The sequence below is a fragment of the Eptatretus burgeri genome, chromosome 4, assembly GCF_056783735.1.
Source record: "Eptatretus burgeri isolate ZD-2024b chromosome 4, Ebu_testis_v1, whole genome shotgun sequence".
In the NCBI taxonomy this organism is placed as follows: domain Eukaryota; kingdom Metazoa; phylum Chordata; class Myxini; order Myxiniformes; family Myxinidae; genus Eptatretus; species Eptatretus burgeri.
In genome coordinates, this window is record NC_140964.1 from 83,016,542 (window position 1) to 83,043,886 (window position 27,345).

At 42.8% G+C, this 27,345-nt stretch overlaps 1 protein-coding gene across 1 annotated transcript; it reads left to right on the top strand.

The window, feature by feature from the left end:
• LOC147028544 (glutathione S-transferase theta-3-like) lies at positions 1–27,345 on the top strand. The gene is made up of 5 exons (XM_085879057.1): positions 1–208; positions 6,471–6,558; positions 9,064–9,214; positions 9,829–10,005; positions 25,616–27,345. Exons 1-5 carry the CDS (start codon positions 97–99, stop codon positions 25,823–25,825), a joined length of 738 nt encoding a protein of 245 aa, XP_085735183.1. The 5' UTR covers positions 1–96; the 3' UTR covers positions 25,826–27,345.

A 27,345-nucleotide genomic window follows, 5' to 3' on the forward strand; every position in this document is an offset into this window, starting at 1 on the left:
CGATGAGCTCCACCCCCATCCCGCTCTCCATGTTTATCGTGAAGGAACCACGCTGAGAAAACGCGCGTTCCAGCACTCTTTCTGAATCGGAGCATCATGACTGTGCGCTTGTACTGCGACCTCGCCTCGGCTCCCTGTCGAGCAGTTTTCCTCTTGCTCAAAAGCAGCAACGTCACCTTCTCTACGGAGGAGGTTCAGCTCGCAAAAGGTGCGAACACCGAGCGGTCACGCATTTCGCATTCTCAGGTCGCACGGAGTTCACTGTTCAGCTACATCGGTACTGCATGCCTGTAGCTCGTTCACACTGATTCTCAACACCTATCTAATGATCGCACCTGCTTTAACACCTGTGATGTACCTTGTATGTACGACCGTATAGGGGTCATCGGTGGTATGTCCACAGCCTAACAAAGCCAGTTTTACATCCTTTTTGGTGCTTTATCATTTCAACACAAATTTAATTTTGCTCCATTTTATACCAATTCTTTCAAAGTGAGTGGGCAACCTTTTTTTCGGTCACCATGTGATCAGCTAAGGTGTCTTTCGATACCAAGTGATGTCGATTTAGATTTGATGCTCACAATTGTAGTTTTTCGAAAATTGAGTTCGTTCGTTTCTTGAAAAGCTGGAAATGAGATTTCTGAAACTTTGTTTAAAAAATGAAACTACCTATATATGCTCTCGTTATAAGATAGCTCAGGTGGCAGGATAACCTGTAGCTATCTAGTCTGGGTTCGAATCCCGACCCAGCTATAAACTGTCCATCTGGTGTTTCGCAAGCAGGGCGATGCATCAATGCGTGCGTCAGTGCTGTGCATCAGATGGACGTTAAACTGAGTGTTCCATCTGCTGATGTCAGTCGGTGGACGTTAACCCACAGTGCCCTTTTTTTGTATACATAGCCGAGGTTCGTGGAAGAGCGAGTTCAGTGAATGGAAAACAAGCTCAAATGAGCTAAGATCCTCGTCCTCTTAATGATGACGTCATAAAAACGAATATGACGTCATTGTGATGTATCAGGTTTGCGATAAATTATCTGTGCTAATGCCCGGCTTGATTCCCGCAAACAAAATTCAAACAGCTTGCCTAGTTTCGGAGATAATGGTGTCGGCGATTTCCATTAGCGGCGATATTATGATGTCAACTTTTTTTCGCGGAAGAATTTCCAAAATCGGAGATGGGTGCTGCCTGCGCGTGGGCTTTCTGCATATACATGGCAAGTTTCACGAAGATCTGATGAAAACTCTGGGTTGTGAATCAAAAAATAGGAATGACGTCATAAAAATTGATATGACGTCATAGTGATATATCATATGTGCGGTAATTCATCTTTGCTAATGCCCTGTTCGATTCCCGCAAACAGAATTCAAAAAGCTTGCCGAGTTTCGGAGATAATTTTTTAGGCGATTTCCATTAGTGGAGATATTTTGACGTCATAACTTTTTTTTCTCGGAGGAATTTTCAAAATCAGAGATGGTTACTGTCTGTGCAGGGTATCTTTACATATATACGCCAAGTTTCAGGAAGTTTCGATGAAAACTGTAGGCTGTGAAACAAAAAAGTCCACAAGAAGAAGATGAAGAACAACAATGTGAGTAAGACTTAGAGATCCTCCACGAGGATCTAAAAAACAGGACGCAAAACATACAGGCATGAAGAAGGAAACTCCGAGGAAAAACTGGAACATTAGGAGGGATTTGGGTGGTGTTAACGAGGGTCGAAAAGATCATGGTTTTGGATTGGGTATAATATGAGATGGTGGTGAACATCGGTCTTGAAGACCTGGACGAAATAATGATATTTAACAAGATGTAGAAGTTGATTCCACAAGTGTGAAAAAAAGAGGAACAAAAGAATGGAGGTGAGCAGTGATCCTGGATTTGGAGAGTTTTACCAGAAAATGGTCGATGGTGGACTGTGTGTGCCCTGCAGAAACCTGGGGGACAAAGCATGAAAATAGCAGAGGGTGCGAAACCAGAAAGGAGGCGGTACAACACAGACAGACCACTGACCTGTCTGCGATGGGAAAGTGATAGGCCCAGAGAATCAGCTTCAGCATGAGAGATTCCAATGATGTTGAAGGCCTTGGTTTCCACGGCATCAAAAGATGAGGCAGGGGAGCCAGGCCAAAGGGGAGAGCAGTACTCCATCATGAAGGGCTTGTAAATGGATTGGAGCTCAAGTGTGCCAAGGAAGGACTGTGTATGACGAAGGATGCCCAATCGGTGGCTAGCTTTGGAGGCCAACGTTGAAATGTTGTTGTTGTTGTTGTTGTTGTTGTTGTTGTTGTTGTTTGACAGACATATTCCAAGTGTTGGACCAGCTTGTGATTTTTTTCAAGGTCTGAAGACCTGGCTGAAGGATGATGGATGTCACGGCAGTGGTTGGAATAATCAGAAAATAGAGAGGATTTTCCAGATAGTCATCGATGAAGATCAAGAACATGGCTGGGCCTGGAATACTGCCTTGGGGAACTCCAGCCTTGATAGGAAGAAGAGATGAAAGGATTCTGTCGAGTACCACACATTGGATACAAGAGTAGAGGAAGTCAGTTAGACATGTGTGGAGTTGGCCTTAGATGCCACAGGCAGAGTTTGGAGAGAAAGTAAGGTGAGATGCCAAACTGCATCAAAAGCATGAGTTGTGTCCAGAGAGATGGCCCTGATCTCATGTCTGACATTGGAGGCCTCCATCCATTGTTGGGTGAGGAGAAGCAGCTTCACGTCGATACCGCTGGTTAATTATTTTCACTGCACTGAATCAAGTTATTTCCATTGCACTCAATGAAGCTAGTTAATTTTGGCACGTTCCTAAATTTTTTGTTTACTCAATATAATTATCCAAACAGTAGAAAAAGATAAGTTTAATGATTTGGAAATTTCACATTTTCTTCTGTATATATGGAGAAGGAGGGAACATAGCCTTGCTTGCTTAAAGTAAATAGGTATATCGGTTTAATTATAAGACTCGTTATTTTTCTTACATTATCAGATTTCACTCCAGATTTCGACACTCATTTAGTCCGGACGATATCCGATCCTAAAAACCGAAATAATATTTTGATGATATACGTACTTTAATTTGTCCGTGTGAGTAGATCGTGAGAAATCTTATAGAATGCATGAAATCACTCCAAGCTCCTAATTTGAAAGTTATAAAACTTAAAAAAAGTGATGTATGCAGCGATTCATAGCTATGATGGAGGCATTTGATAAGATGAGTGAGGAAAGTGGAAAAAACAAACTTTATCGTGAATAAATCATTGCGGCCTGTTCCAAGTCGCGGCGTGGTTAAGCAGGTGAAAAAACACATGGTGGCTTCAGACCCCAGCGAGGTCACCCAGGATACGCCTTAAGACCCCAGAGAGCGAGGTGGCCGAGGATGGTGCATGATAAAGGATATAAATAAATTAGTCTTAATTATCTTCAAAAAGAGTGTTTTAATTAACCCAGACACCCATTTTTCAGTCATGTACTTCCTTGGAGTTTTCTTGGTATGCATGCAAAGTTTGTGGCTACTGGGTTTCATGGTTTTGGAGTTATGGAGGACACACACACATTAGTACAGGTGACTTGATGAATTCGTTTTTGAATGAATGCATTTCCAAGAAGCTTAATTATTTTCATTGGCGCCAAAACCTTTCAAACCATAGCCTGATTCGATGATTTGTTCACGACTCCCTACATCTTGTGCAATCAAGGGAAGACTTTCATCTTGACTGATAAGATCCAGGTTTTGTTCTTGGTGAAGGATAGGGAGTGCTGGTCCTTGCTGCAGGTGGTCTAAAAACTATCCAAACATTAATGGCCGGCAGTCCAATGCTGTCATGTCCCATGCTGTAATACTTGGTGAAAAACCTGATTGATTAATTTTAAAATGAACGTTTAATTGTAGGATTTATCATCATGGTTACCCTTTGTCGCCAAAGACGGCCATTGAAATGTGACATGCAAACAACCTCAAAGCTTGAACTTGTTTGCAGTGTCGGAGCTCCCACCCAGACGACGACTACGCTACAAGACAGCAAGAAGTGTAATTTGGTGTCAAGGGGGATTTCAAAAGAACAGACTACTTGCCACCTGCAGTTTGGGCTGGAATTTGTAAGTTGTTAAGAGTGCCAAGCAGGCCAAGGGATCTTTAACGTCCACCAATGACCATTGCTGTCAAATGGGTCCCCTGCCTTTAATATCCTCCTGAATGAGAGTACGCACAATGATACAGCATCTTGCATGTGAAACTCCAAGGTGAGATTAGAATCTGGGTTATGGACAGCTCAAGACAAGTATGCATACCCGTAAGCTATCCTGCCATACAAGTTGTCGATGATTAAGGCATAGTAATATATATATATATTTCCCTGAAAAGGGGAGGAACAAAGCTCTCAGGCACCTCTTTCCTTGGATCCACCTCTGGATGATCACCCACGTAAGTTTGGGCTGTGGAGCATTTTGAATCCATTGCTCACCTTTGTTTCCCCATATACTTCTAAATTATAAATCAATCTGATGTGGTGGGAAAAATTACTTTGGTAGCTTGTGATAGAGGAGGGAGTGCAAACATTGATGCCATGGAATTTGTGGTTGAGGAAGAAGACATTGCCCTTCAGCCCAGGGCTGGTTGCAATGGCAAAATCCTGAAGGTGTCCATTTTACCTCGTTCTCCATTTCTTGGAAAATTGATTCACTCAGTCAAAGTGTTATAAGGATGACTAAATACAAGCAAGGATTCACACAATGTGCAGGAGGTGGCCATTCGGCCCATCATGCCTGCATTGTACCAACCCCGGTATCATCACCGATCCATACACAAGCTACGCACCATCCACACAAGCCAATATCCCGATACCCTCTATCCCCAATGCTGCATCCAAGTACCTATCTAAATCTCATTTAAATGTATCCACCCCATCTGCTGCCACTCCTTTTCCAAGGAGACCATTCCATGCATTAACCACTCTCCGACTGAAAGCCCCTTGCCTGAAAACTGTCCCAATTCTCACCTTAATTGTCCTCAAGTTATGGCCCCTGGTCCCAATACTGTCCACTCTGCTGAAAAACTGCACTACACTTATCTTGTCCACACCCTTCATTATCTTAAACATCTCTAACAGATGCCCTCGTAATCACCTCCTTTCCAATGTATAAAGTCCTGTGTTCTTCAAACGTTCCTTATAGCTTAATCTAACTAACCCTGGAATCAATCTCGTAGATCGACACTGTACACTCTCTCTGGCAGCTACATCCTTCCTCATGTGCGGTGACCAAAACTATACACAATATTCTAGATGTGGCCTCACTAAATTCCTGTGCATTGTTAACACCACCTCCTTTGATTTATATTTATAAATGATCCCCTGATGAATACAACCTAAAACCCTATTTTCTTTACCTATATAGCTGCCTGCTTACCTCCCATATCTAATACCACCCCCCAGATCTTTCGCCTGTGCGACACGCTCCAAAATTACCCCTTACATCCTGTAATCTCTACTTTCATTATTCTTCCCCATCCCCAACACCTTACACTTGCTCAGGTTAAATTGCATCTGCCAATCTTTTCACCAATCTATGAAAGCATCAATACTTTCCTGAATCTGATCACCACATATCTGCCTTACCTCTATGCTTCGTGTCATCTGTAAGTTTAGAAAGCTGACACTTAACCCCACATTCCAAATCATTGATATAAATCGACAATGATAAATGTCGATCTGTCTGTGTGTTACGTATACACTCTTTCACCTCTGCATGGATTTGGACCTAATTTGTCACAAAGGTAAAAGGTTGTACCAGCTCCTTCGGCCACCGGGAAACCCCCAGAAAATTTGATGGGGGTTACACTTCCCTGCTGTTGCAGTTGGTTTGAATAGTGCGGCCTTTGATGAAGTTGAGCGCTACAGGATTGATTTAATTTCCTAGACAATTGCCTGACTGTGATCTTCTGTCATTATTCTCACCACCACCATGGCTAGCTTTTCCCATCACTAGAGACAGGAGCTTTTGCTAGTTATGATTAATAATGGTCCCAGTACTGATCCCTGAGGTACCCCACTACTTACTTCTTCTTCCTTCCTTCCTTTTGCTCCTTTGCAAGTGAAGGTCTTTGCGTTTCTGCTCATGCTGTGACGACGCTTCAGCTATGCATAGTGCTAAATGATCCTGATTTGCATTCACTTTGCAGCAATCGATGTTGTTTTGCTGATGACGACACCAAGTCCAAATTGGCCGTCAAAGACCTTTTACAATACCTATAGCGCTCCAGTTGATTGGAACCTTTTTTTCTAATCTACTTTAACCAATGCATGATGCTGACCCTTTCTTGGTCGGCAGTCTGTGGTGGTATTCATTTACAGGTCAAAAAGCTATCCAAGTCCATTCCTATCATTTGTGTGTGTGTTACTGAACGTACCATGTGCTGCCATGGTGACGATGTAATCAGATCGATCATTGTGGACTTTTTGCATTTCCCAGGGGAAAACCTGCGCTCAGACTTTTTGAAACTCACTCCGTTCCAACAAGTTCCCGTGCTGGAGGACAATGGCTTTATTCTGACGGAAAGGTAAGTTGTCTTTTGTTTCCCAATTATTTGAAGTTTGAATGACTTTGGAGGAGATGCCTCGGGGAAAACCTCTGCTCTCACCATTCATGTCACTTGATGTGGGTGGTGTGTGGTTTGTATGAATATTTGTACAAAAGGAACTTATGGTATCTTGAAATAATTAATAATATCTTGTGGTTGTGTAATATATTTGATATTTATTGATCAAATATAATTAATATTAGAATAGCAATATGCCTGGTGTTGGCTTAATTGTTAGAGTGGTGAGCTTGGGATATGAGTGTCCTGAGTGCTAAATCCTTCTTGGCTGTTGAATTAATACCAGGTGGGGAGATCTCAGCCTATCATCCTTCTGAAGTTGGCAAAATGAGTACCAGCTTGCTGGCATGATTGTGCCATTTGAGTATCCTATGTTGGAGTGGTAACCTGTCCAGGATTGTACCCAATAGCTCAGGAGACTGTTTTGGCAGCACCAACACTCTGTACAGAGTATGGTCCCAATGGATGGATTTTTGGAATAGACGTACCTGATGTCTTTGGTGCCACCGTTGCCCGAAAGGAGACCAAGGTGTTTCACAATGAAAAACTTGATAAGTTCTCAATCTTTTACAAGAATCCCTTACAAGTTTATGACAACCTATGGCAGCCCCATCCCCAAAGCTTACTCCTTACACTATTTTATATTTGGGTCACCATTACCTTAATGCCTCATTTTATTTATATTTTTAAAGGGAGCATTTCTCGTTAACCAAGGGTCGGGTATTATCGTGAGAAAGAAGTGGTATTTGCAAAACGTAATCTCACATACAAAGGTGAAAGATTATTTGAAAGCTTATTCTATTCAAAGAATTTGAAAGAAATCCTATACAGGTGTAAGAACAATGGAAAAGTTGACTTTGCCCTCGGCAATTGGCTGCCCAATGTGTCATAACAATGAGATCGGTATCCTTTGTGTGGGGTTTCATGTTTCATAATTCTTTAACTGCAAATCTGTTGTGGTAAAGTGATTTGAAGAACAGAACTGAAAATTTTAACACAAAATGATAAATGGATCAATTAACTGCTACCCATCTCCCCCCCCACCCCCAAACAACAACTTTGCTCATCCCCTGGACATGTTTGAAAATGAATTACTGCACATACATTTTTATAGATTAATTATTAAATATAATATTGCTTTTGGTTTGAACCAACTCGTCTCTTCATGATGACGATTTACTCATGATCGGTAATGAGAGAAGCTGTTCACACGACGTATTATAATGCAAGGTGTCGAAAGTAAACTATAAATGTAAGATGAACCCTTTGACCATTCTTTGCTAACTTGCACAGCATCGTTAATACGAGATAGAAATACGAGGATCAATCGCGTCCCAGGACATTACAATCGGTTTGATTTGATGGCTTGACCATTTTCTCCTGCTGATGAAGCCTCAGAGGCAGAAACAGCATTGTCCCGCCATTGATGTAAAGTTGGGAAGTCTGGTTGACCACTTCAAGCTGCCCTTTTTCGGGTTTGGTGGTCGATATACATGACGGTCTATGTTGATGCCCATGGTCTTCCACAGTAATAAAACTAGCACAGCCCAAATGCATAACCATGGTGGGACCACTACCTACCTAATGTTCCATGGTAATGCCTGTTGGGGGCATGGTGGCCCATGGGAGGTAAATGGTGGTCCATGATAATAAAACCACCATCCCCCCCCAAAAAAGCATTACAACGGGCTACTGTGAAATAGTTGTCCATGGTAATGGCTTTGGCACAAGGTGCTCCGTGACAGATGATTGTCTGAGTCATACCCACTTTGGGGGCATGGTGCAGGTCTATAGCAGATGGTGGTCCAAATGGTTTTGGGGTAAAGTGGTAAATGGTATATGCCTTGTGGAGATCTCTGGACTCTTTTGTCCAATCTACTTTACAGTGTCACCCTTGACATTCGGCACGCCCTTCAGGGGGTTTGCAAGTGTATACATGTTAGGACTTTGATGGGAGTGCCGAACAGCTTTATCAAGTCAGTCTGTCTCTTCCAAAAGACAAATGCCAGTATATGTTCTTTATTGCTGTCACTTTGTTTGTAAATTTCAGATTAAAAGGAGTTAACAGTTTTTCTTTCGGTTATATACTGCTTTAAGCTCCCCCTTGTATGCCAATTACTAATGGTAACATAGATAGCTTGTATCATAATTTCATGGTTGTCTTTCTCCAAATGAAAAGATGTAATTAAAAATTTCAAAGCAGTTGAGATTTAAAAATTAAAAAAAAAAAATAGACTCTGAGGATGATCCAGTATATCTAACATATAGCGAATAGAATTGTGGAGCTGTGCCATATTCTAAGATCTTACCCCATTATTCTGCAGTTGGTTACAAATTCTGCAAGTAATTCTGTTGATTTTAATTTCCCCTCTGTCTTCATGCCCAATTATTTGCATTTTTGTCTATTCCCATTATCCTACAAGTGCAATGTTAATTGGAAACAACTTGCTATCACTTTCTATACAGTGTTGCCATCGCCAAGTACGTGGTTCGCTGGCCTAATGTGCCCGAGCATTGGTATCCACAGGATACAAGGACGCAGGCAAGGGTGGATGAGTTTCTGTCCTGGCAGCACATGGGTTTTCGGCCAATGTGTGGCCTAATTACAGTCCTAGAGGTAAGATGGACACATCCTCCAACTCGTAATCATTTTCTCACCAATTACGCTTCAACTGGGCTTCAAGGTCTTCAAGCTGGCGGTGCACCATGTCACCCCAATAAACCATACCTAACCCAACCCTCTTACAATCAAGTTTCTTAACCTCCTCTCTCACCTCATTTCCTTGCTTGTTGCATTCACATGCCACCGACTGCCCCCAACGTCAATTCGTTGCCTTTTACCCTCCGTTACCCCGCTCCTCCCTGAGCTTCAATTTGGCATTTTGCATTCAAAAAATCAGTTGAATTAAACTTAAATCTTCGTGTTTCCAATCCACTATTTGTGTGGTGTGTGGAAAGGAAGATTGTTGGTATCTATGAATGAAACGTGCAGGCTCAGCTATTGGTCGTGGCGAACTGCACGTCATCCCAGCATCGTTCACAGAATCCTAAAAGCACCAACTGCAATGACGAGCAGAAACGAATAGTCACAAGCCATCCTCAGACATAATCCTCTCGCTCTGCGATCTCACAGTGCACTTCCATTTTTTGAGATTTGTAGCTTGAGAAATAATGGATGTTTTGGTTAAAAGAACCTTTTGTGATGCTCTCGTATGCTGCATGATTTAATAGGGCATTCTACCCGCCATTACGGGCTGCCCCGTGCCTACGAAGCGAATTGAGGCCATGGTTTCCCACCTGGAGGGCTCACTGTGCCTTTTCAAGAACTATTTCCTGGCGGGAAAGCCATTCCTGTGTGGACAACAACCAAGTCTGGCAGACATTTTTGCCTATTCTGACATACAACAGGTAGGTCAAGTTTGGCTTTTCTGAAAAGAAAAAAAAAAAAAAAAAGAGGAAATTGATTCTGTTAGATGAAAGCATTTTCATGGATGTGATGTATGAGCTGTTTAAGTTCAATAACCAACCAGCAAGGTTAGGGTGTGTCATGTTAAACACTGTTCTATCTGGTTGCATGTGCTGAACCACATGAAAGATCAGATGTCATCTTTTGCATAGGTGAGGCAAATTAATTTGTTGTTCACCATTCACGACCATGCGACACCTGGCTGCTGGTTGCGTCATTTCTGCGGGTGCTGCAGTTCCACTGATGCAGTTTCCCCGACATGAGATCATGGAAGGAGTTTATAATTTGGCCAGGGAACTAACCCTAACCTGCCACGCCGAAGGATGGCTAACATATTGCTGCCACACCTTGACTGGACCAGAAGTAGAGTTTATAGTCACGTCAGGAATCAAACCCACACAAGACAGCTTATGCGTTACCTACGAGCTATTCATTCAGACCAAATGACCGACTAATTAGCGCACATGCAACACCCTGCGAAGTATCCCACACCTGCTTCCATCTGAAAATTATACTTTGGTATCATGTTTACCACATCATGCCGCTGCAAATGCACAACTTTGTGCCTTGCTGTAATAATGACATCATTACACAAACCTATAATGTGTTCAAGTGATCCGTAATCAAAATTGTAAGAGATTGCTGACATCTCCAAGGAAGCAATTATGCACTTTGAGCACAACATTCAACTGCTCGTGATGTGCTCACCTGTTTACGTTGTCAGTCCCAACCATGATTCCACAAAAAGCCCTGCCTGCGAAAGCTTTAGGAACAACACCAATGAGGCGGACTTGATCATGTTGACTTTTGAAACCGACATTTTAAGGAGTTGGGTCTTGCGTAGCACACAGCATCATGTTTTTATGGTCCTCAAATGCCATGTGCAATATATCAACATTTTACATTTGCAATTTTGATGCAGTCAACATTAAGATTTATACATATCATCAACTGGGGCTATTCTGAACACCAGATTGACTGTGCGTCTTAAATGAGGGGTCAATGGGTGCACGTACTCTCACCGATTTAAACTTAAAGATGTATAAACATTGTGAGGAGTGTAAGATTGAAAAAAAAAAAAAATTATTCTTTTTTTAATAGTTTGCTTATTGAAAGTATAAGTGACCTTAGGAAGAACCCAAAGATTTTCTTTGAATATTTCTATAAAGTTGCCACAGTTTGATGGTAGGGTAGCCCAAGTCAAGTCAAGACGACTGAATGTGTGCCACCTTTACTTTTCCGACACATTTCCATCGCTAGCCTATAAAGGATGTGTCCCACAGTCATCCGTGCTCACACACATTCCTCCAGTATCCCACATCTTGGTTAACCTCAGCAATTCTAAGCTGAACATTCACCTCCATTCCTTCACCCCCTTTTTCTCTCATCTTTGGAACCGACTTCCTGTGTCTGTTTCCTCCCTCCAGTCCTTCAAGAGTACTGCCTATGATCACCTCAAGCTTTAGCCCTTATCCATGGAACCCCTGCTCTCTTATACTCTTGCTGACACCCCTCATCCCACTCCCCACTTCGTTCCTTTGTGTCACTCCTGTGCGATGTCTTTGTCTCCTTGTTTCCCTTTGATCTTCTGTCAGTCTGTGAACCTGCTTTCCTCCATCAGTCATTTAACTCTTACCTGAGCCTCGATTTTATGAATACAAAAAAAACCAGAACCTGCACAAAACTTGAGACTGATAAAAACAGGTATGTCAGGATGATTCATATAGCTTGAAATATTATGCACAATAATAGAGCAGTTCTTCAGCATTATTCTATGCAGTTGTATGTATCAGGAAATCCTTGCTGTTTGTGCGTGTGTGGACTGATCATCCATTGGCTAATTATTTCTGCCACCAAAGGTTAACAGGTTATGTTTTCTCCCATTTGTCTTGTTTTTTTTGTTTGTTTTGTTTTGTCTGCGAACAGGATATCTCAAAAAGTTGTGGACGGATTCAGACGAGATTTGGTGGACAGGTTGGGAGTGTGACAAAAACGAATCGATTAGATTTTGATGAAGATCCAAATCCGGATCCGAGATTTTTTAAGTGATTCTTCATCATTGCGAGATTGGGCGAAAAACGATATGCAGCATGATACCTCAAAATGTTGTGGATGAGTTGTGTAGGTGACAATAACAAGCCAATTAGATTTTGGTTAAGGCCCGGATCCAGATCCAGCCAATCAGTGGGATACAAATGGTAAACTATTCAACCTGGTGGAGGTACGCGCTTTACCGAGTGCTGTTCTCATTTCAAGTGCAATTATACAACCTACGTTGCAAGCCAAATGGGAACAAAGTAAGATGGAGCAAGTTACCCTCACCCCCAACCCCAATCCCTCTCACTTCCCTGTATACATCTTTCTGGTCTCTTTGTTGAGTATCCTGATCATTTTTCATTTTTAATTGCCCTCTATACTTTCAGCCAGAGAGCCCTCTGGGGTCGATGTTCAGGTTATTGAGAATATAACCAAGACTACGGAGATGAGCAGAAAGACCAAGAGACTGGGGGAGCATAACAAACGGAAAAATTACAGTTTTGTTGTTGGCGTAGGTAGAAACAGAAAGGAAAAATGCTTAGGCACTTCAGCTGTGTTTTCACACTGTCAACAATCGACCATGGTGTCAGTGTAACAAGCTCGTTTTAACAGTACAAAATGCTTGTAATTATCAAACTGTAATTTACCTTCACAATTTACTGTCCTTGTGCTGACATCATCGTCAAAATCCAGACGAGGATAGATCCAGAGTTTTAATGTGTCTTCACCGGCACGGTTTCCTTACCTTTCTGGGTACCTATGCTCGCCTGGTGAGGAGGAAAGTTAAAACATTTGCTACATTTTGGGAGCAGAAGGAGAGTAATGAAGTGTTTGAAAACAGGAGTGGTTTGCAAGGATAACTACGCATTCAGAAGCGATCCACCATGAGTATGATTATTTTATCCACAAAAGGCCATTGTGTCATTTTTCAACGACATCAGCGAGCTATCTTCGGACTAAATTGGAGTCAATCCAGAGGGGGCAATTAGCCGTTTCCCTCTGGGGGAAAAACCCAACTACAATGTTATTTCAGAATCTTTCAGTGTTTGTTTATTCGCCAATGTTATCTTGCCCAATGATATAGCTTAGAGGTTTGCATATGCAGAGTGAGGCATCATTGTGAGTGTCGTCCATCCAAAGGACTTTAACGTGAACCAGTCTGCTGGCACTGGTTGTTGGTGGATGTGAAAGATCCCATGGTGTCTTTCCGGAAGAGTAGGTGTGTTATCACCTGTATCCTGAATTTTTTTTTACAAATTCCTTCCCAAATTACCTTCCGTCGAGTCCATCAGGTCTGGTGAGCCAGTTCTTGAAAGTTTTGCCAAAACATTATGTGGCCAATCCCATAAGGTGGTGAGAATAATTGGGGCCGTAGTAGAAGTAGTAGTAGTACATTTCTCAATTTGCAATCTATTATCATGCTTAGCAAATGTGTTCTTTGTATGTTTAAAAACATTATCGAGGAACATCCCCCTTAAATCTCATTTTGTAATGAAATTTATTAGATTTTAAATCAACCACCCCCCCCCCCACCCCGGTTTCATTTGCTTCCGAGATAATTTTTTGTGAAATAAATCTCACGTGATCTGACATGACAATTTCTGCTCTATCTGGCTAAGTGATGTAAATATAGGCAACGAAGTGGATTAATAAATCCAGCTTTGATACCTGCTGCACGAAGGGGGAAGCTCATTTGGGATGAGGAACGAGCAAGAATAACTAGATATCTGCGATCACAAGGCGATCGCCAAGGGTGCCTGTGATCCAATGATGGCCATATTCTTTTCAGATCATCATATGACATTGACCTTCAACATTTAGGGATAGAGTGTAAATAAAGAAAATGTGTCCTCAACTTCATATATTCATGAAACTCATCATGAAAATCAGAGGAAAATTAATTATTCAAGTTGTGATGAAAAAGGTGTTTTTAGTTAATTTGGTTACAATCTTAAACTACAAGGGCACTCGGTCGATCACATACCTCCACCATGTAATGCCTGATCCACGAGAACATATAGAGTCCAATACATTTTTGAAATATCATGCTATACAGGACTATATCGTTATCTCTCAATGGTAAAGAATCACTTTAAAAATTAAATAATTCTCGTATCCAGATCCGGATCCGGATCTTCACCAAAATCGAATCAATTCTTCCTTGTCACACACCCAACGTGTCCACAAAATTTCATCTGGATCCGTTCACAACTTTTTGAGATGCCCTGTACACAGACAAACAGACAAAGGGATGAAAACATAACCTCCTTCACCTTCGGTGGTGGAGGTTAAAAGTAGATCAAGGACACTAAAAAAAAATCAGATGTCCAACTTCAGTGCAGGTACACAATTAGGATACAAGGACATCTTGGAAGGCCAAGTGGTCTTCAAGATTCCACATTGGCAAAATTGAGCTATTAACAAAAAAGATTCTTTCTTCTTTTTCTCAAACCGCCATTTCACCTTGATCTTTAACCCGGAGGGATATGATATAAATTGAGCATAAATGCGCCTTGCTGTAGGCTATCTAGGGAGGGTAATTTCATTCTGATCAGACAAACCTTAGTTGAGTTATGGTGTAAAATATTAATATGTCTATAACTAGGTCATGACCTTAAAATTAGACCAAGGTCACAAGTTATGTCAACCCCGCATACTTTTTATTCGCATTAATGACGCAACATTTAATTCCGAATGTACCAGGGGCTCCAAGATACAGTTCACATATTGGCAAAAAAAAAAGAAGGAAGAAACCCCCCCCCCCCCCCCTTAAATGGTGGTTTACTACTCCTGGAGGTCCAAGAAACTCTGGGGTACTATGAACAATTGGGGATACCAATTGTAGAAACAAACCCTACAACACCTCTATCCGATAATGGGAGGCCCCCCACCACCCACACCCTCCCTCCCCCCTGCACCACTCCCCTCTCCACTGGGGCAGGACATCAACATGTCACTGACACGACACGGCATGACCACAGACACAAATGGCAACTGGGAAAGCATGAAACGGGACGATCCCATAACATACAGGACACCTGGTCAGCCTGCGCCGGTGAGACAAAGCATTCGTTGCTCATTTTGTCCGCTGTGCCCAAGTGTGCCTGGGTGTTGTTCGTGGCGTGTCCGTGCTCTGTCGTGTCTGTGCTGTGCCATGCCGTCTCAATGCCATTTCGTGTCCGTGTCATGCCATGTCCATACCGTGTCGTGCAATGTTCATGCCGTGTTTCTGCTGGAGTAGTATAACCAATTTATCAATTAATACAAAATCCCTTATAAATCGTCAACCGCAAGTGAAACTCAAATACCAGCCCATGCTGGTCATGGTTATGGTGACATGATGGTCCAAATCTCAGAGGATGATGAGATCAGGTTTGTGGAAAGTATGGTGCTTCTGGACCAAAGCCGATGGGACGTCCAGCGGCCGAAAACGTCGAAAACAATTCCAAAATAAATAACTAATGTAGGATGCTGGAATGTAAGAACACGATACACATTTGGTAAATCCGCTCAATTTGCTTAGGAAATGGATCGATACGATATTGATATCTTGAGGATTAGTGAATGCAGGTGGACAGGGAATGGAAAAGTGAAGTTCAATTCTGGAGAGTGTCATTTTCAGGGAGAGAAGATAATTTACACCACCATGGAGTTGCAATTATGACGTCCAAGAAGGCTGAGCAATCACTACTTGAATTGAAACCGATTAATGAAAAGATAACATATGCCAGATGCTTCTCTAAATATGTGAAGCTTTTTGTGATTGAAGTTTATGCACCTCCCAACGATGCGAGTGAGGAAGACAAAAAGCTTCGATGAGCATTTACAATCGGTGGTTGATGGGGTACACAAACACAACTTATTGATAATAATGGGTGATCTCAATGCCAAAGTGGGAGACATCAACGAGGGATAAGAGAGGATCATCGGAAGTCTTGGACTGGGTGGTAGATATGAAAATGGAGAATAGCTTACCAGATTTTGTGGACTTGATAATGTTATGATGACCACTGTTTTGTCCTTCCCACTCCTGCCCCTCTTGTCTCATGCCCCCCTTGCTGTGCGTTGTGTGCTAGCTCTCATACGAGCCTCGAGAAGGTATACAAAATTAATTAAAAAAAAAGCTGCCACCAATTTCCCACATTTAAGGTACATAAGCAAACATGGACCTCTCCACGTCAGGTCAGTTATGGGAGCATGCGCCAGAGCAGCGCGTTGCTGCGTCCACTTTCTGCCAGTACTCCAGGGGCCTCCGTCTGGCCATCCCCCAAGCAGGTGCCTGGCCCATCCCCATCTCCTTGAGATGCTGATAAACCTGCTGCAACCACGAGGCACGTGGTCGGCCCATTGGCCTCCTCCACTCACGAGGCTCTTTCCCTGAGAGAATCTGGTGAGCAGGATCAGCGTCAGGAAAACGAGCCACATGTCCAGACAGCCACAGCGGACGTCACGGACTATGCAGGTAACAAATCTCATCCGAGTCTCCCTCAGCAACCGCTCGTTGGACACAAAGTCTGACCAGCGATAGCCAAGGATTCTCTGAAGAGATCTGGAACCAAAGGAATTAAGTCTCTGTCTCAGATCGCTGGTCAGAGTCCAAGTCTCACACCTATAGAGGAAGACTGGAAGCACCAAGGACCTGAAGACTTGGACTTTTGTCCTCCTGCACAGGTACCGGCAACACCACACCCCATGTTCCAATGAATCCATGACTCCCCAGGCCCGACTCAGACGTCTGATGATCTCTGGCTCACAGCCAGCAGAGACATGAATATCACTGCCAATGTAAGAGAATCTCTCCGTGACCTCAACGTCCTCGCCACAAACAGGTACAAACAGGATAGCAGCATCCAATATGTCATTGAAAGCCTGGATCTTAGTTTTGATCCAGGCAACCTGTAATCCCAGCGGCTCCGACTCCTCATTCAGCACCTCGAGGGCCCCCAAGAAGGATATCTAGAGTCTCCGCAAAGATGACTGCATCATCTGCGAAATCGAGGTCAGAGATCTTGACATTCCCAAATTATGCACCACAGCTTGATCTCTCCGACATCCTCACCAGAATTCAATCCATACAAGTGCTGAAAAGTGTGGGGGCCAGTACACACCACTGACGAACTCCAGAAACAACTGGAAATAAGTCAGAGATGGTATCACCACATCACACAGCACTCTCAGTACCAGAGTATAGTTCACACATCAGATTGATCAGTTTTGGTGGCGCCCCATGAAGACCAAGAATCCTCCAGAGGGCAACCAATTCAATGACTCAAACGCTTTACAGAGATCAACATAGGCTGAAAGCAGCCCTGCCTCGTCTGCGTTCGCTGAGGACCCGAAGAGCAAGGATACGGTCAATCGTTGACCTCTTTGGTGTAAAGCCTGACTGCTCTGGACGCTGGTGCTCAAGCAGATGGTGGCGAACCCTATCAAGAATTATCCGAGCAAAGACCTTGCCCGGCACTGAGAGCAGCGTCACCCCTCGGTAGTTGTTGCAGTCTTGGCGATCACCCTTCCCTTTCCAGAGAGACACAACAAGGCCCCTCTTCCAGTCAGTTGGGATGATGCCTGTGTTCTAGGCAGAGCACAGAACTGCATGCAATGACACGAGTGCAGCATTTCCTCCAGCCTTTAGAAGGTCAGCATGGATGCCACAGATCCCAGGAGCTTTACCCCATTTCAACTGGCTTACCACGGCCTGTGTTTTCACATGCGAAGGTGGTGCACAATTGATTTGATGGTCAGCAATAGGGATTGTAACACCCCTGTCATCCAACTCGACAGCTGGTGGATCAGCCTGGTACAGCCGCTCAAAGTAACTGGCCCAGCGGGCCTTCACTTCGGACTCCTCTGTCAAGTGCTCACTATTCTCTGCTCTAACTGCAGTACACTGAGGGATGGACTTGGATGAACGCAATGCGCGAATTCCCCTGTAAGCAGGACGAGAATCACTTGATCACAGGTGATGCTCTAACCCCTCACAGATTCCTCGCACATCGGCTTCCTTGTCCACCCTTAGTGCACCTACAGTTTTACATCTCAGCTCCCTGAACAGCTCAGCTCTGCCAGTAAGCCTGGCCCTGCGACTCTGGTCAATGGGATCCAGTGTCCCTTAAGAGACAAAATTCTTCTTCACCCTCTGGTGAGTTCCAATACATCCACTGGCACCATCAAGAACGGTGGTCTTGAAGGCAATCCACAACTCTTCAGGAATCCCCAAAGCACCCAGACCCTCAAAATCCCTACTCGGCCTGTTTGCAAACTCCTCAGCTACCCTCTCATCCTTGAGCTTGCCAACATCCAGCCTAGGCTGGGATGGTACCATTCTCTTGGATTTAAGCTGCAACTTCAGAGTTGCAACAACAAGCCGGTGGTTGGTATTGAGGAACTGAGCACTCTGGTAGACCCTGCAGTACTGGATCATCCTCCATCAATGAGCACATGGTCAATCTCATTTGCCACACCACCAGCGTTGGAATACCAAGTTCAGTGATGAGCCTGTGGGTGCTGAAACCATGAACCAGCCACCCTCATTCTATGACTTCTTGCAAAGTCAAGGAACTTGGTGCTGTTCTGGTTCACAGTTCCAGACCCATGGGGACCAACACATGTCTCATAACCATCCCTATCAGTTCCAGTCAATGCCCTCAAGACTGGAAGAGTATCTCGCCTGGGGCACTGATCAACCACAGGCTCGAGCGTGGCATAGAATGCGTCCTTCATGGTGAGATCACTTGCCTCAGTCGGAGCTTATACAGAGACCAAAGAAATGACACCCAAGGAGTGACGAATCTTTCGTTTCATCATACGCTCGTTGACCGGTGTGACCTCGATTATCATTGAAGTCAGCTTATTGGACACAGCTACAGCAACTCGTTGGGAATGGGAACCATCAGAGCAACTACACCAATGGTACGTGTAACCATCCGCCATGATCTCGTCGCAATCTGGTCTCCGAACCTCAGAGAGTGCTGCAATACCGATGTCCAAACACTTGAGCTCAGATGATAACAAAGACAGATGACCATCCTCTCTTTGGGATAGGATATTCCAGGCACCCACCAGAAGGGACCGCCTCAGGTTAACCCAAGGAGACTGCCATCTGGTGGATGACACCTCAGCACCATCCCGACACACACTACCATAATCTGACCCGGGAAGGTTACCCCATGGTTTCCCTCCTCTCATCCATGATTGGGGCTCCCGAAGGCTTCGTCCCAATCCCGTCATCCGGAGAGTTGACCTGCAAAGGGAAGCTGCACAGGAGATCCTCCCCTGGAGTGGGTCAGATATTTTTATTTTTTATTGCTTTTCGTATGTTTTGCAGAATGAAGGGTTTTACAGTGGCCGGAGTGCAAAACCTGCCACCAACCTCCTAATCAAAAGTAACCCAACTGCAGGAGGACATGCGCAGACACAGTTGGGCACTGGATATGGATGGCCGTTGGCTCAGAAGGAGCTCCTCCGCCCTTGGACAGGTTTTGTTCTTCATCCTGCTGGGTGTTAACATCATACACCCTCCTCACCATGAAACCTGGTGGGGGAGATGGTTTAGTCGCCGACAACCCAACCATGGAACAGGTTGGTACAGATTTACATGGTACCTGTAGCAAGTCACCGATCTAATCTGACCTGACCTGACCTGACACATATCTCCAGGAGGAAAGACAAAGAACCAGATGGACCATGTGATGGTAAGCAAACAACATCGGACATTGATAATGGACACTCGAGTCATGAAGGGTGCAGGTATTGTAAGCAACCACCAACTAGTGCAAAGTAAAATTAAAAAATTGAAATTAAAGAGAAAGCAAAGGCCAATGAGAACAAAAAGAAATTTGATACAATCAAACTGCAATAACGAGCTCTCAAAACACAGTACTCATTAAAGATATGAAACAAGGTTGATGTTTTACAAGAGAATGAGGAATTGGAGGACATAGTTGAGAGAAAGTGGCAGAATTTTCAGAAAGCATACAAGGAAACTGCAAAGGAAGTGTGAACCATGGATCAGTAAGGAGTCTTGGCAGCTAGTTGAGGAGAGAAGAAGATGGAAGAGCAATATAGAACAGGCAAAATCAAATAGAATCAAACAGATCCTGAAAACAGAATACAGGAATAAGGATAAAGAAGTTAAGAAAAGCATTAGAAGAGACGAGAGAAAATGGGCAGATGACCTTGCGATGATGGCTGAAAAAGCAGCGTGTAATGGGAGGATGAAAGAGTTGTACGTGATTACAAAGACTCTCAGTAATGAAAGAAGCAAAACTGAATGCAGTTTTTGTTTTTGTTTTGAATGTACAATGTCAAGGCTCGTATAAGAGCTAACACACAGAACGTATAACAAGGGGAGCAGGAGACAAGAGAGATGGGAGAGGGCAGCACAAAACAGTGGGGAATACACATGAGGAGATATGTGGAAGGGTGAGGGATGGGGGTACACAGGGTAAACAAGATGGACACCACAGGGACTTTCAAGAAGGAAAGCAGGGAATATGAAGGAGGTGGATTAATGGGGGTAGAAAATATGGTTTTGGATGGGGGAAGATAAGAGATGGTGGAGAGAGTGTAGGAGTTTGTTCCAAAGGCGTGAAAAAAAGAGGAATGAAAGAATAAAGGAAAGCAGTGCTTCTTGATTTTGGTAGATACCTTCGGGCTTTTTTCGGCACTTTGTGATTGGAAAAAAAAAATTTAATTTTTTTTTCCCCCCTTCAAATGAGACCATGACTAATGATTTTCAATGGTTTCCAGAAAAAAAAAATTTGCGTTTGGGTTTCCCTTCAAGGAAATGACAGGAGTGAGTGAAAAGGACAAGTGCACATTATTCAAAGTTATAACAGAAAGCACTGTCACCTTATTTCATGATGCAAATCACAGATGTACAAACAACTCAACTATATCCATAAAGGCTTAGCAACGTGTGCAGAGTAATGCATGAGCATATCTGCAAAAAACGTCAATATCCCATTCCCTGAAATGTCTTATCCCATTCCCTGAAATGTCTTGGAAGCATACATAACAACCGATAGTGATGACATAGTACTCACATATGACCTGGCCAGACCATCAGGTATGAGCAATGACAATGAGGCAGTGTGACCAGATATAATTAAAACTCGGACTGAATCGGCCCAAAGGTCAATGACATACCTCTGCACCACCCAAGTAGGCCATGGGGGGGGGGGGGATACCAGGAAATATCATAACCACCGAGCTGCACAATGGGAGGCGGTCCCATGACGATCCATAATGCAATCCTTGGAGTAACGAAGCTATGATGTGACATGCCTGAAAACGTCTGAATAAAATGTCACAACTTGGTCCTCGACATACAAACCTAAAAAAGAAACACCAATATTTTGGGACCTGGAAGGTGTCTCGTTCTGCCGTCTGATCCCCACCTGAGTAGTAGAGGACTCTCCCAGAGAGTCTGTGATCAATTTCCCTGGATTAAGGTTTGGAGGTTGATTTTATATGAATTAGGGATCCTGAACAAAATGAGCTGCCCCCCCCCCCCCGCAAAAGTGTGGGCTAACTCTGCAACGAGGCAAAATCCAAGATGGCCACCACAAAAATCGTTTCTGGCATGTCTTTGCTCATAGTCAGGCTAAAAAGTGATCTTGGTGTCTAAATATAAGTTTTTGGGGTCAAGGAATTCAATTTGACAACAAAAATAAGATAATACAAGTCTGAAGACGACGATGGTTCACTAGCGGTATTTGACGATGTAGATTGTTTCAGAAGTCAAGGAAGAGACAATGTGATGATGTTTGACCAAGTTCTAAAAATGATCAACATGATGTGGTACGAGTGACAGGTTATTGGACACAAAGTCTGACCAGCGATAGCCAAGGATTCTCTGAAGAGATCTGGAACCAAAGGAATTAAGTCTCTGCAAAATGTCGAAAACCCGGTTTCATTCAACAACTTTAAAAATTTGACCTTTGCATAACCTTTAAAGGTCACAAAACAATGTTGTGAACATTAAAATAAGGAAACAGGATACGTGCAATAGCTTAATGGAGTTAGTTCGTCGAAGAAGGTCGAAAACCCGGTTCGATTCACACAACTTTGAAAATTTGACCTTTGTCAACTTTAAAGGTCAAAGATTATGACCTTTGGTGCAAAACTTCCTCTGGAACATTCCAGGAACAATATAACGTCATATAGGCTATATGGCATTCGCACTCCTCGGATTATCCATACTTTGATGAAATCAGCGTAAAAACAAAGTTGAAGGGGGCGCCACGGGCAAGGTGTTCGAGATAGAGCAAAATGGTTTGAAGACTTTAGGTGGGGAATGACCTCAAGATTATGCATAAAAAATATTTTCATCCCAGCTCTCAAGGTTTGGGCGGTCATATGATTTTTATGTCAAAATTCGCAATTTTCTAAGTTTGTGACCTTGTGACCTTGACCTTGGGACGAAAATGAAAAATCGAGCTCCGTGGGGCTATGCAGGTTGCATTGGGCTAGCCAGATTCGACAAACCCCCTCGGAGAAGATGCAAATTGAAATCGGCTACCCCCTAAAAACACGTTTTTTGGGCGTGGCTCCGCCCATAATGGGTGCACCATGCCCATTCACAGGAAAGCACAACTATATCATGATATAAACCTCCCACCAAAATTTTATCAGGATCGGATCAAAACCCACGGAGCTATGCTCGGGACAGACAGACAGACAAGCCGGTAGGCGGACATGGGTAGTCGACTACCCAATAGAATCTGACGCGATGGGCCCGTTTGATGGGGAATGACCTGAGGATTAAGCACAAGAAAATTCATGATTCAAGCTTCAAGGGTTAATGCTGCAGATTGTTTTTTCGTTAAAATACCCCCACATTTAGAGGTTTTTTGGCCGTTGCTAGGCAACGGAGGGGCCCATAGCAACGGTTCTTTCTCACACATAACTAGGACATACCATGAACCAACCATACCAGTTTCATGTATATCTGACTCATAGTCTCTGAGATATAACGAACTTCGTTTTTTTTGTTTTCGACCAGGATTCATTCAAAGTCTATCTTCTCCGACAGTTTTCATAGGATCTGGCTGGAAATTTTTGACAATATGGCTGAATGAACTGCCCACAGTCGCTCGTGGCCCCGATTTTTTGATTTTCGAAAAAATTTTTTTTAATGATTTTTCAAAAATTTCAAAGTCCCATTGCTAGGCAACGGTGGTGTCCATAGCAACGGTTCTCATTTGCACACAACTAGGTCATGCTATGAACCTACCAACCAAGTTTCATCGTAATCACCATTGTATTAACTGAAATCGCCATTTTAAATACTGACAAGTCTGAAGACGACGATGGTTCATGAGCGGTATTTGACGATGTAGATTGTTTCAGAAGTCAAGGATGAGACAATGTGATAATGTTTGACCAAGTTATAAAAATGATCAACATGATGTGGTACGAGTGACAGGTTATAAGCTGCAAAATGTCGAAAACCCGGTTTCGTTCAACAACTTTGAAAATTTGACCTTTGCCATCACCTTTAAAGGTCACAAAACAATGTTGTGGACATTAAAATAAGGAAACAGGATGCGTGCTATAGCCTATTGGAGTTAGTTCATCGAAGAAGGTCAAAAACCCAGTTTGATTCCCACAACTTTGAAAATTTGACCTTTGTGACCTTTAAAGGTCAAAGGTCAAGGATTATGACCTTTGGTGCAAAACTTCCTGTGGAACATTCCAAGAACAATATAACGTCATGTAGGCTATATGGCATTTCGTACTCGTCGGATTATCCATACTTTGATGAAATCAGCGTAAAAACAAACTTAAAGGGGGCGCCATGGGCAAGGTGTTCGAGATAGAGCAAAATGGTTTCAAGACTTTAGGTGGAGAATGACCAAGTTTATGCATAAAAATATTGTCATCCTTGCTCTCAAAGTTTGGGTGGTCGTATGATTTTTATGCCAAAATGCGAAATTTTCTAAGTTCGTGACCTTGTGACCTTGACCTTGTGACCTTGACCTTGGGACAAAAATGAAAAATCGAGCTCCGTGGGACTATGCAGGTGCCATTGGGCTAACCAAATACCGAAACCACTGCCAGATTCGACAAACCACTCGGAGAAGATGGATTTTTATGTCAAAATCGCAATTTTCTAAGTTCGTGAACTTGTTACCTTGACCTTGGGACTAAAATGAAAAATCGAGATCCGTGGGGCTATGCAGGTGCCATTGGGCTAACCAAATACCAAAACCCCTGCCAGATTCGACAAACCCCCTAGGAGAAGATGCAAATTGAAATCGGCTACCCCCTAAAAACACGTTTTTTGGCCGTGGCTCCGCCCATAATGGGCGCACCACGCCCATTTTCAGGAAAACACAACTAGATCGTGATATAAACCTCACACCAAAATTTTGTCAGGATCGGATCAAAACCCACGGAGCTATGCTTGGGACAGACAGACAGACAGAGACAGACAGACAGACAGACGCACAATAACGAATATAGTGGTCACTTTTTTTTCGTGAAAATATTTTTCGTGAACCAATAATAAGGGTAGAACAAATGTCAAAAAAAAGATTTTTGGAAAAAATTAATTTTTTTCCGACTTGATCGACTACCCAACAGACATACAGACTGATAGACAGACAGACACACAACAATAACGAATATAGTGGTCACTTATTTTTTTCCATGAACCAATGAACTTAGACTACAGTTATAGACTGCCATGGTCCAAAACGGTGGCAGCAAAAATGAAAATAACTATATATTTGTCTCAGTTCATGGTACAAGTGTGTTCTGTGTATCTAAACATGAGTTTTCAGGGACAAGAAAACCAATACTGAGCATTATGAACCTGTAATTTAGAAATAAATATTGGTAGATTATTACCCCAAATGTATTATAAATTTAATAGTGATAATCACGAAGGGGATATGTCGATCATCATCATCATCATGAGTTGAGTCACTTTCTCCTGAATCAACGTCATTTGTTTATACTGCCTGTCCTTCAACCTTCAAACCGGGATCTGGGGAAATTGATCACAGACTCTGAGATGATCCTCCTCTAATACACTCCACAACAGCAATCAATGTCCTGCTGATAGTAAATTAATTATTTAAGTTTAATGCTTTAGAATTAGATAAGAAATGACAGACTGGTTATTATATTAATGAAGCTGCTAATTTGTATTGCTATATTAACATCTACTTCTCATACATGCCAAACACTTTGAGGGACTTACCAAATTATTTGGTTCATCATACCATAGTATAGTACTGCATTGGACATAACACCATGTAAATGCTCATCACACATTATTTACTGTTAAAACAAAAAGCAAAGATGGTTGAATGTTTACATTATAGACTCACTATTATATATATATATATATATATATATATATATATATATATATATATATATATATATATATATATATATATATGGACACACAAAATGGCTGAATGTTTCAATGCACTTCACCTCACTCCGCACAACGTTATTTGTGTCCCACTTGACACTCTCCGGACCATGTACTCCCAGCCTCTTACAGTAGGTCGTGACATCCTGAGAAATCACAAGGAACTACAGGCATGGCGTGACCGCCTCGAGTCTGCTTTAGGTGCCAGCGTGGTCCAGGAGGCCAATGGCAAGATTCTTCGAGGCACAGAAGCTCTGCAAATGCTCGAAGAGTCCGAGAAGAAGGCTCTGGCCAACCGCCTTCAGGCCAAACTGAGTCTTCTGGCTGGGTAAAGATCTGAATTGGTTTTTGGATGGTGGGTGGAGTGGAGTTCATGTCCTGGATCGAGTAATGTACATACAAAACCTCATATCGTAACTATTTATTTGCAAACATTTAAAATATGTATCATTTCATTTATCTTGTGGTGGAATTAAAGCAAAAGCAAAGTAATTAATCTTAGGGACTCTATTTTATTGTGAAATTGCGGTAAATTGATTTGTGATTGGAATGTTTCCACTATCTCGTTTCCACTAAGTCGTCACTATCCGGAAGTCTGTACGTTGTAACCCGCAATGGGGAACGCGGCTCAGAATCTCTTCCCCATTGGCCACGCCTACGCATCAATGTGTCTTGTCATTGGTTGGTAAATAAATGGCCATAACTTGGGAAGCACTTGTCCGATTAATATCAAACCTTGAAAAGGCACATCCTCAGGGGCCCAGCAATATACCTGGCAAGTTTCAATTAGATCGGACCAGTGGTTGTCGAGAAACAGCGGACACACACACACACACACACACACACACACACACACACACATACACACACACACACACACACACACACACACACACACACACACACACACACACACACACACACACACACACACACACACACACATACACACACACACACACACACACACACACATCTATTAGTCTCGATTTTGGTCAGATACTGCAGTAACTGTATCTTGTATGGATACAGTTTCTGATTGTCCTATATGATTCTGCCAATGGTCGTGCAAGAAGTTCCCACCAGCTCTGCAATTCGGCATATCAACTGTTTTTGGATAAGCCTGCAAAGCTTCTCTTACAGCTTCTATCTTGTTGGGTGTTCTCACTGAACGTTTTTGACCAAAGTCTCCTTTAATTTAGCCTTTCAAACTTCCAGTGTCTCTAAACTTTTCAACAATAAGTTTGATGGTTTTGTTTTGTGGAATTATTGCATTTGGATAGACCCTCCGAAACTGCCTTTGTGTAGCAACATGACTGATGCAAAAACGTATCTAAAATGAGCTTCCGCTGGGGCATCGAGAAATTGTTCGACATTGTTGAAACTTCTATGAAAAAAAAACAACTTGAAACCATGTTTGTTAGGCAACCTCAAAAGAAAGAAGAGGATCACATTTGTAAATTATGACAGCTGTTTGAAAAGTTGCACATCATTTTGGACCAGGCTGTAGATCACAGTAGGCTTGAGAATGAATGGTCTATATTAACGTAAAACTTTATGTGGACCTGGTGTTGGCTTAAGATCTTAGGGTGTTGAGTTCAAGATGCTGTTGTGATGTTGAATTAATACCAGGTGAGTTGATTCAGCCTGCCATCCTTCTGCAGTCTGTAAAATGAGTACAAGTTTACTGGTAACGGGGCATTGCAGCAATGGGACATCCGCACCCACAGAAAATGATGCAGCCAAGTCACCACAGGCTGCATATGAATAAATAAATCAGATACTCATTGACACAGACCGATTACAATGGCCTCTCTTGTCCTTTTGGGAAGGGGCAAGGCTAATCACAGGT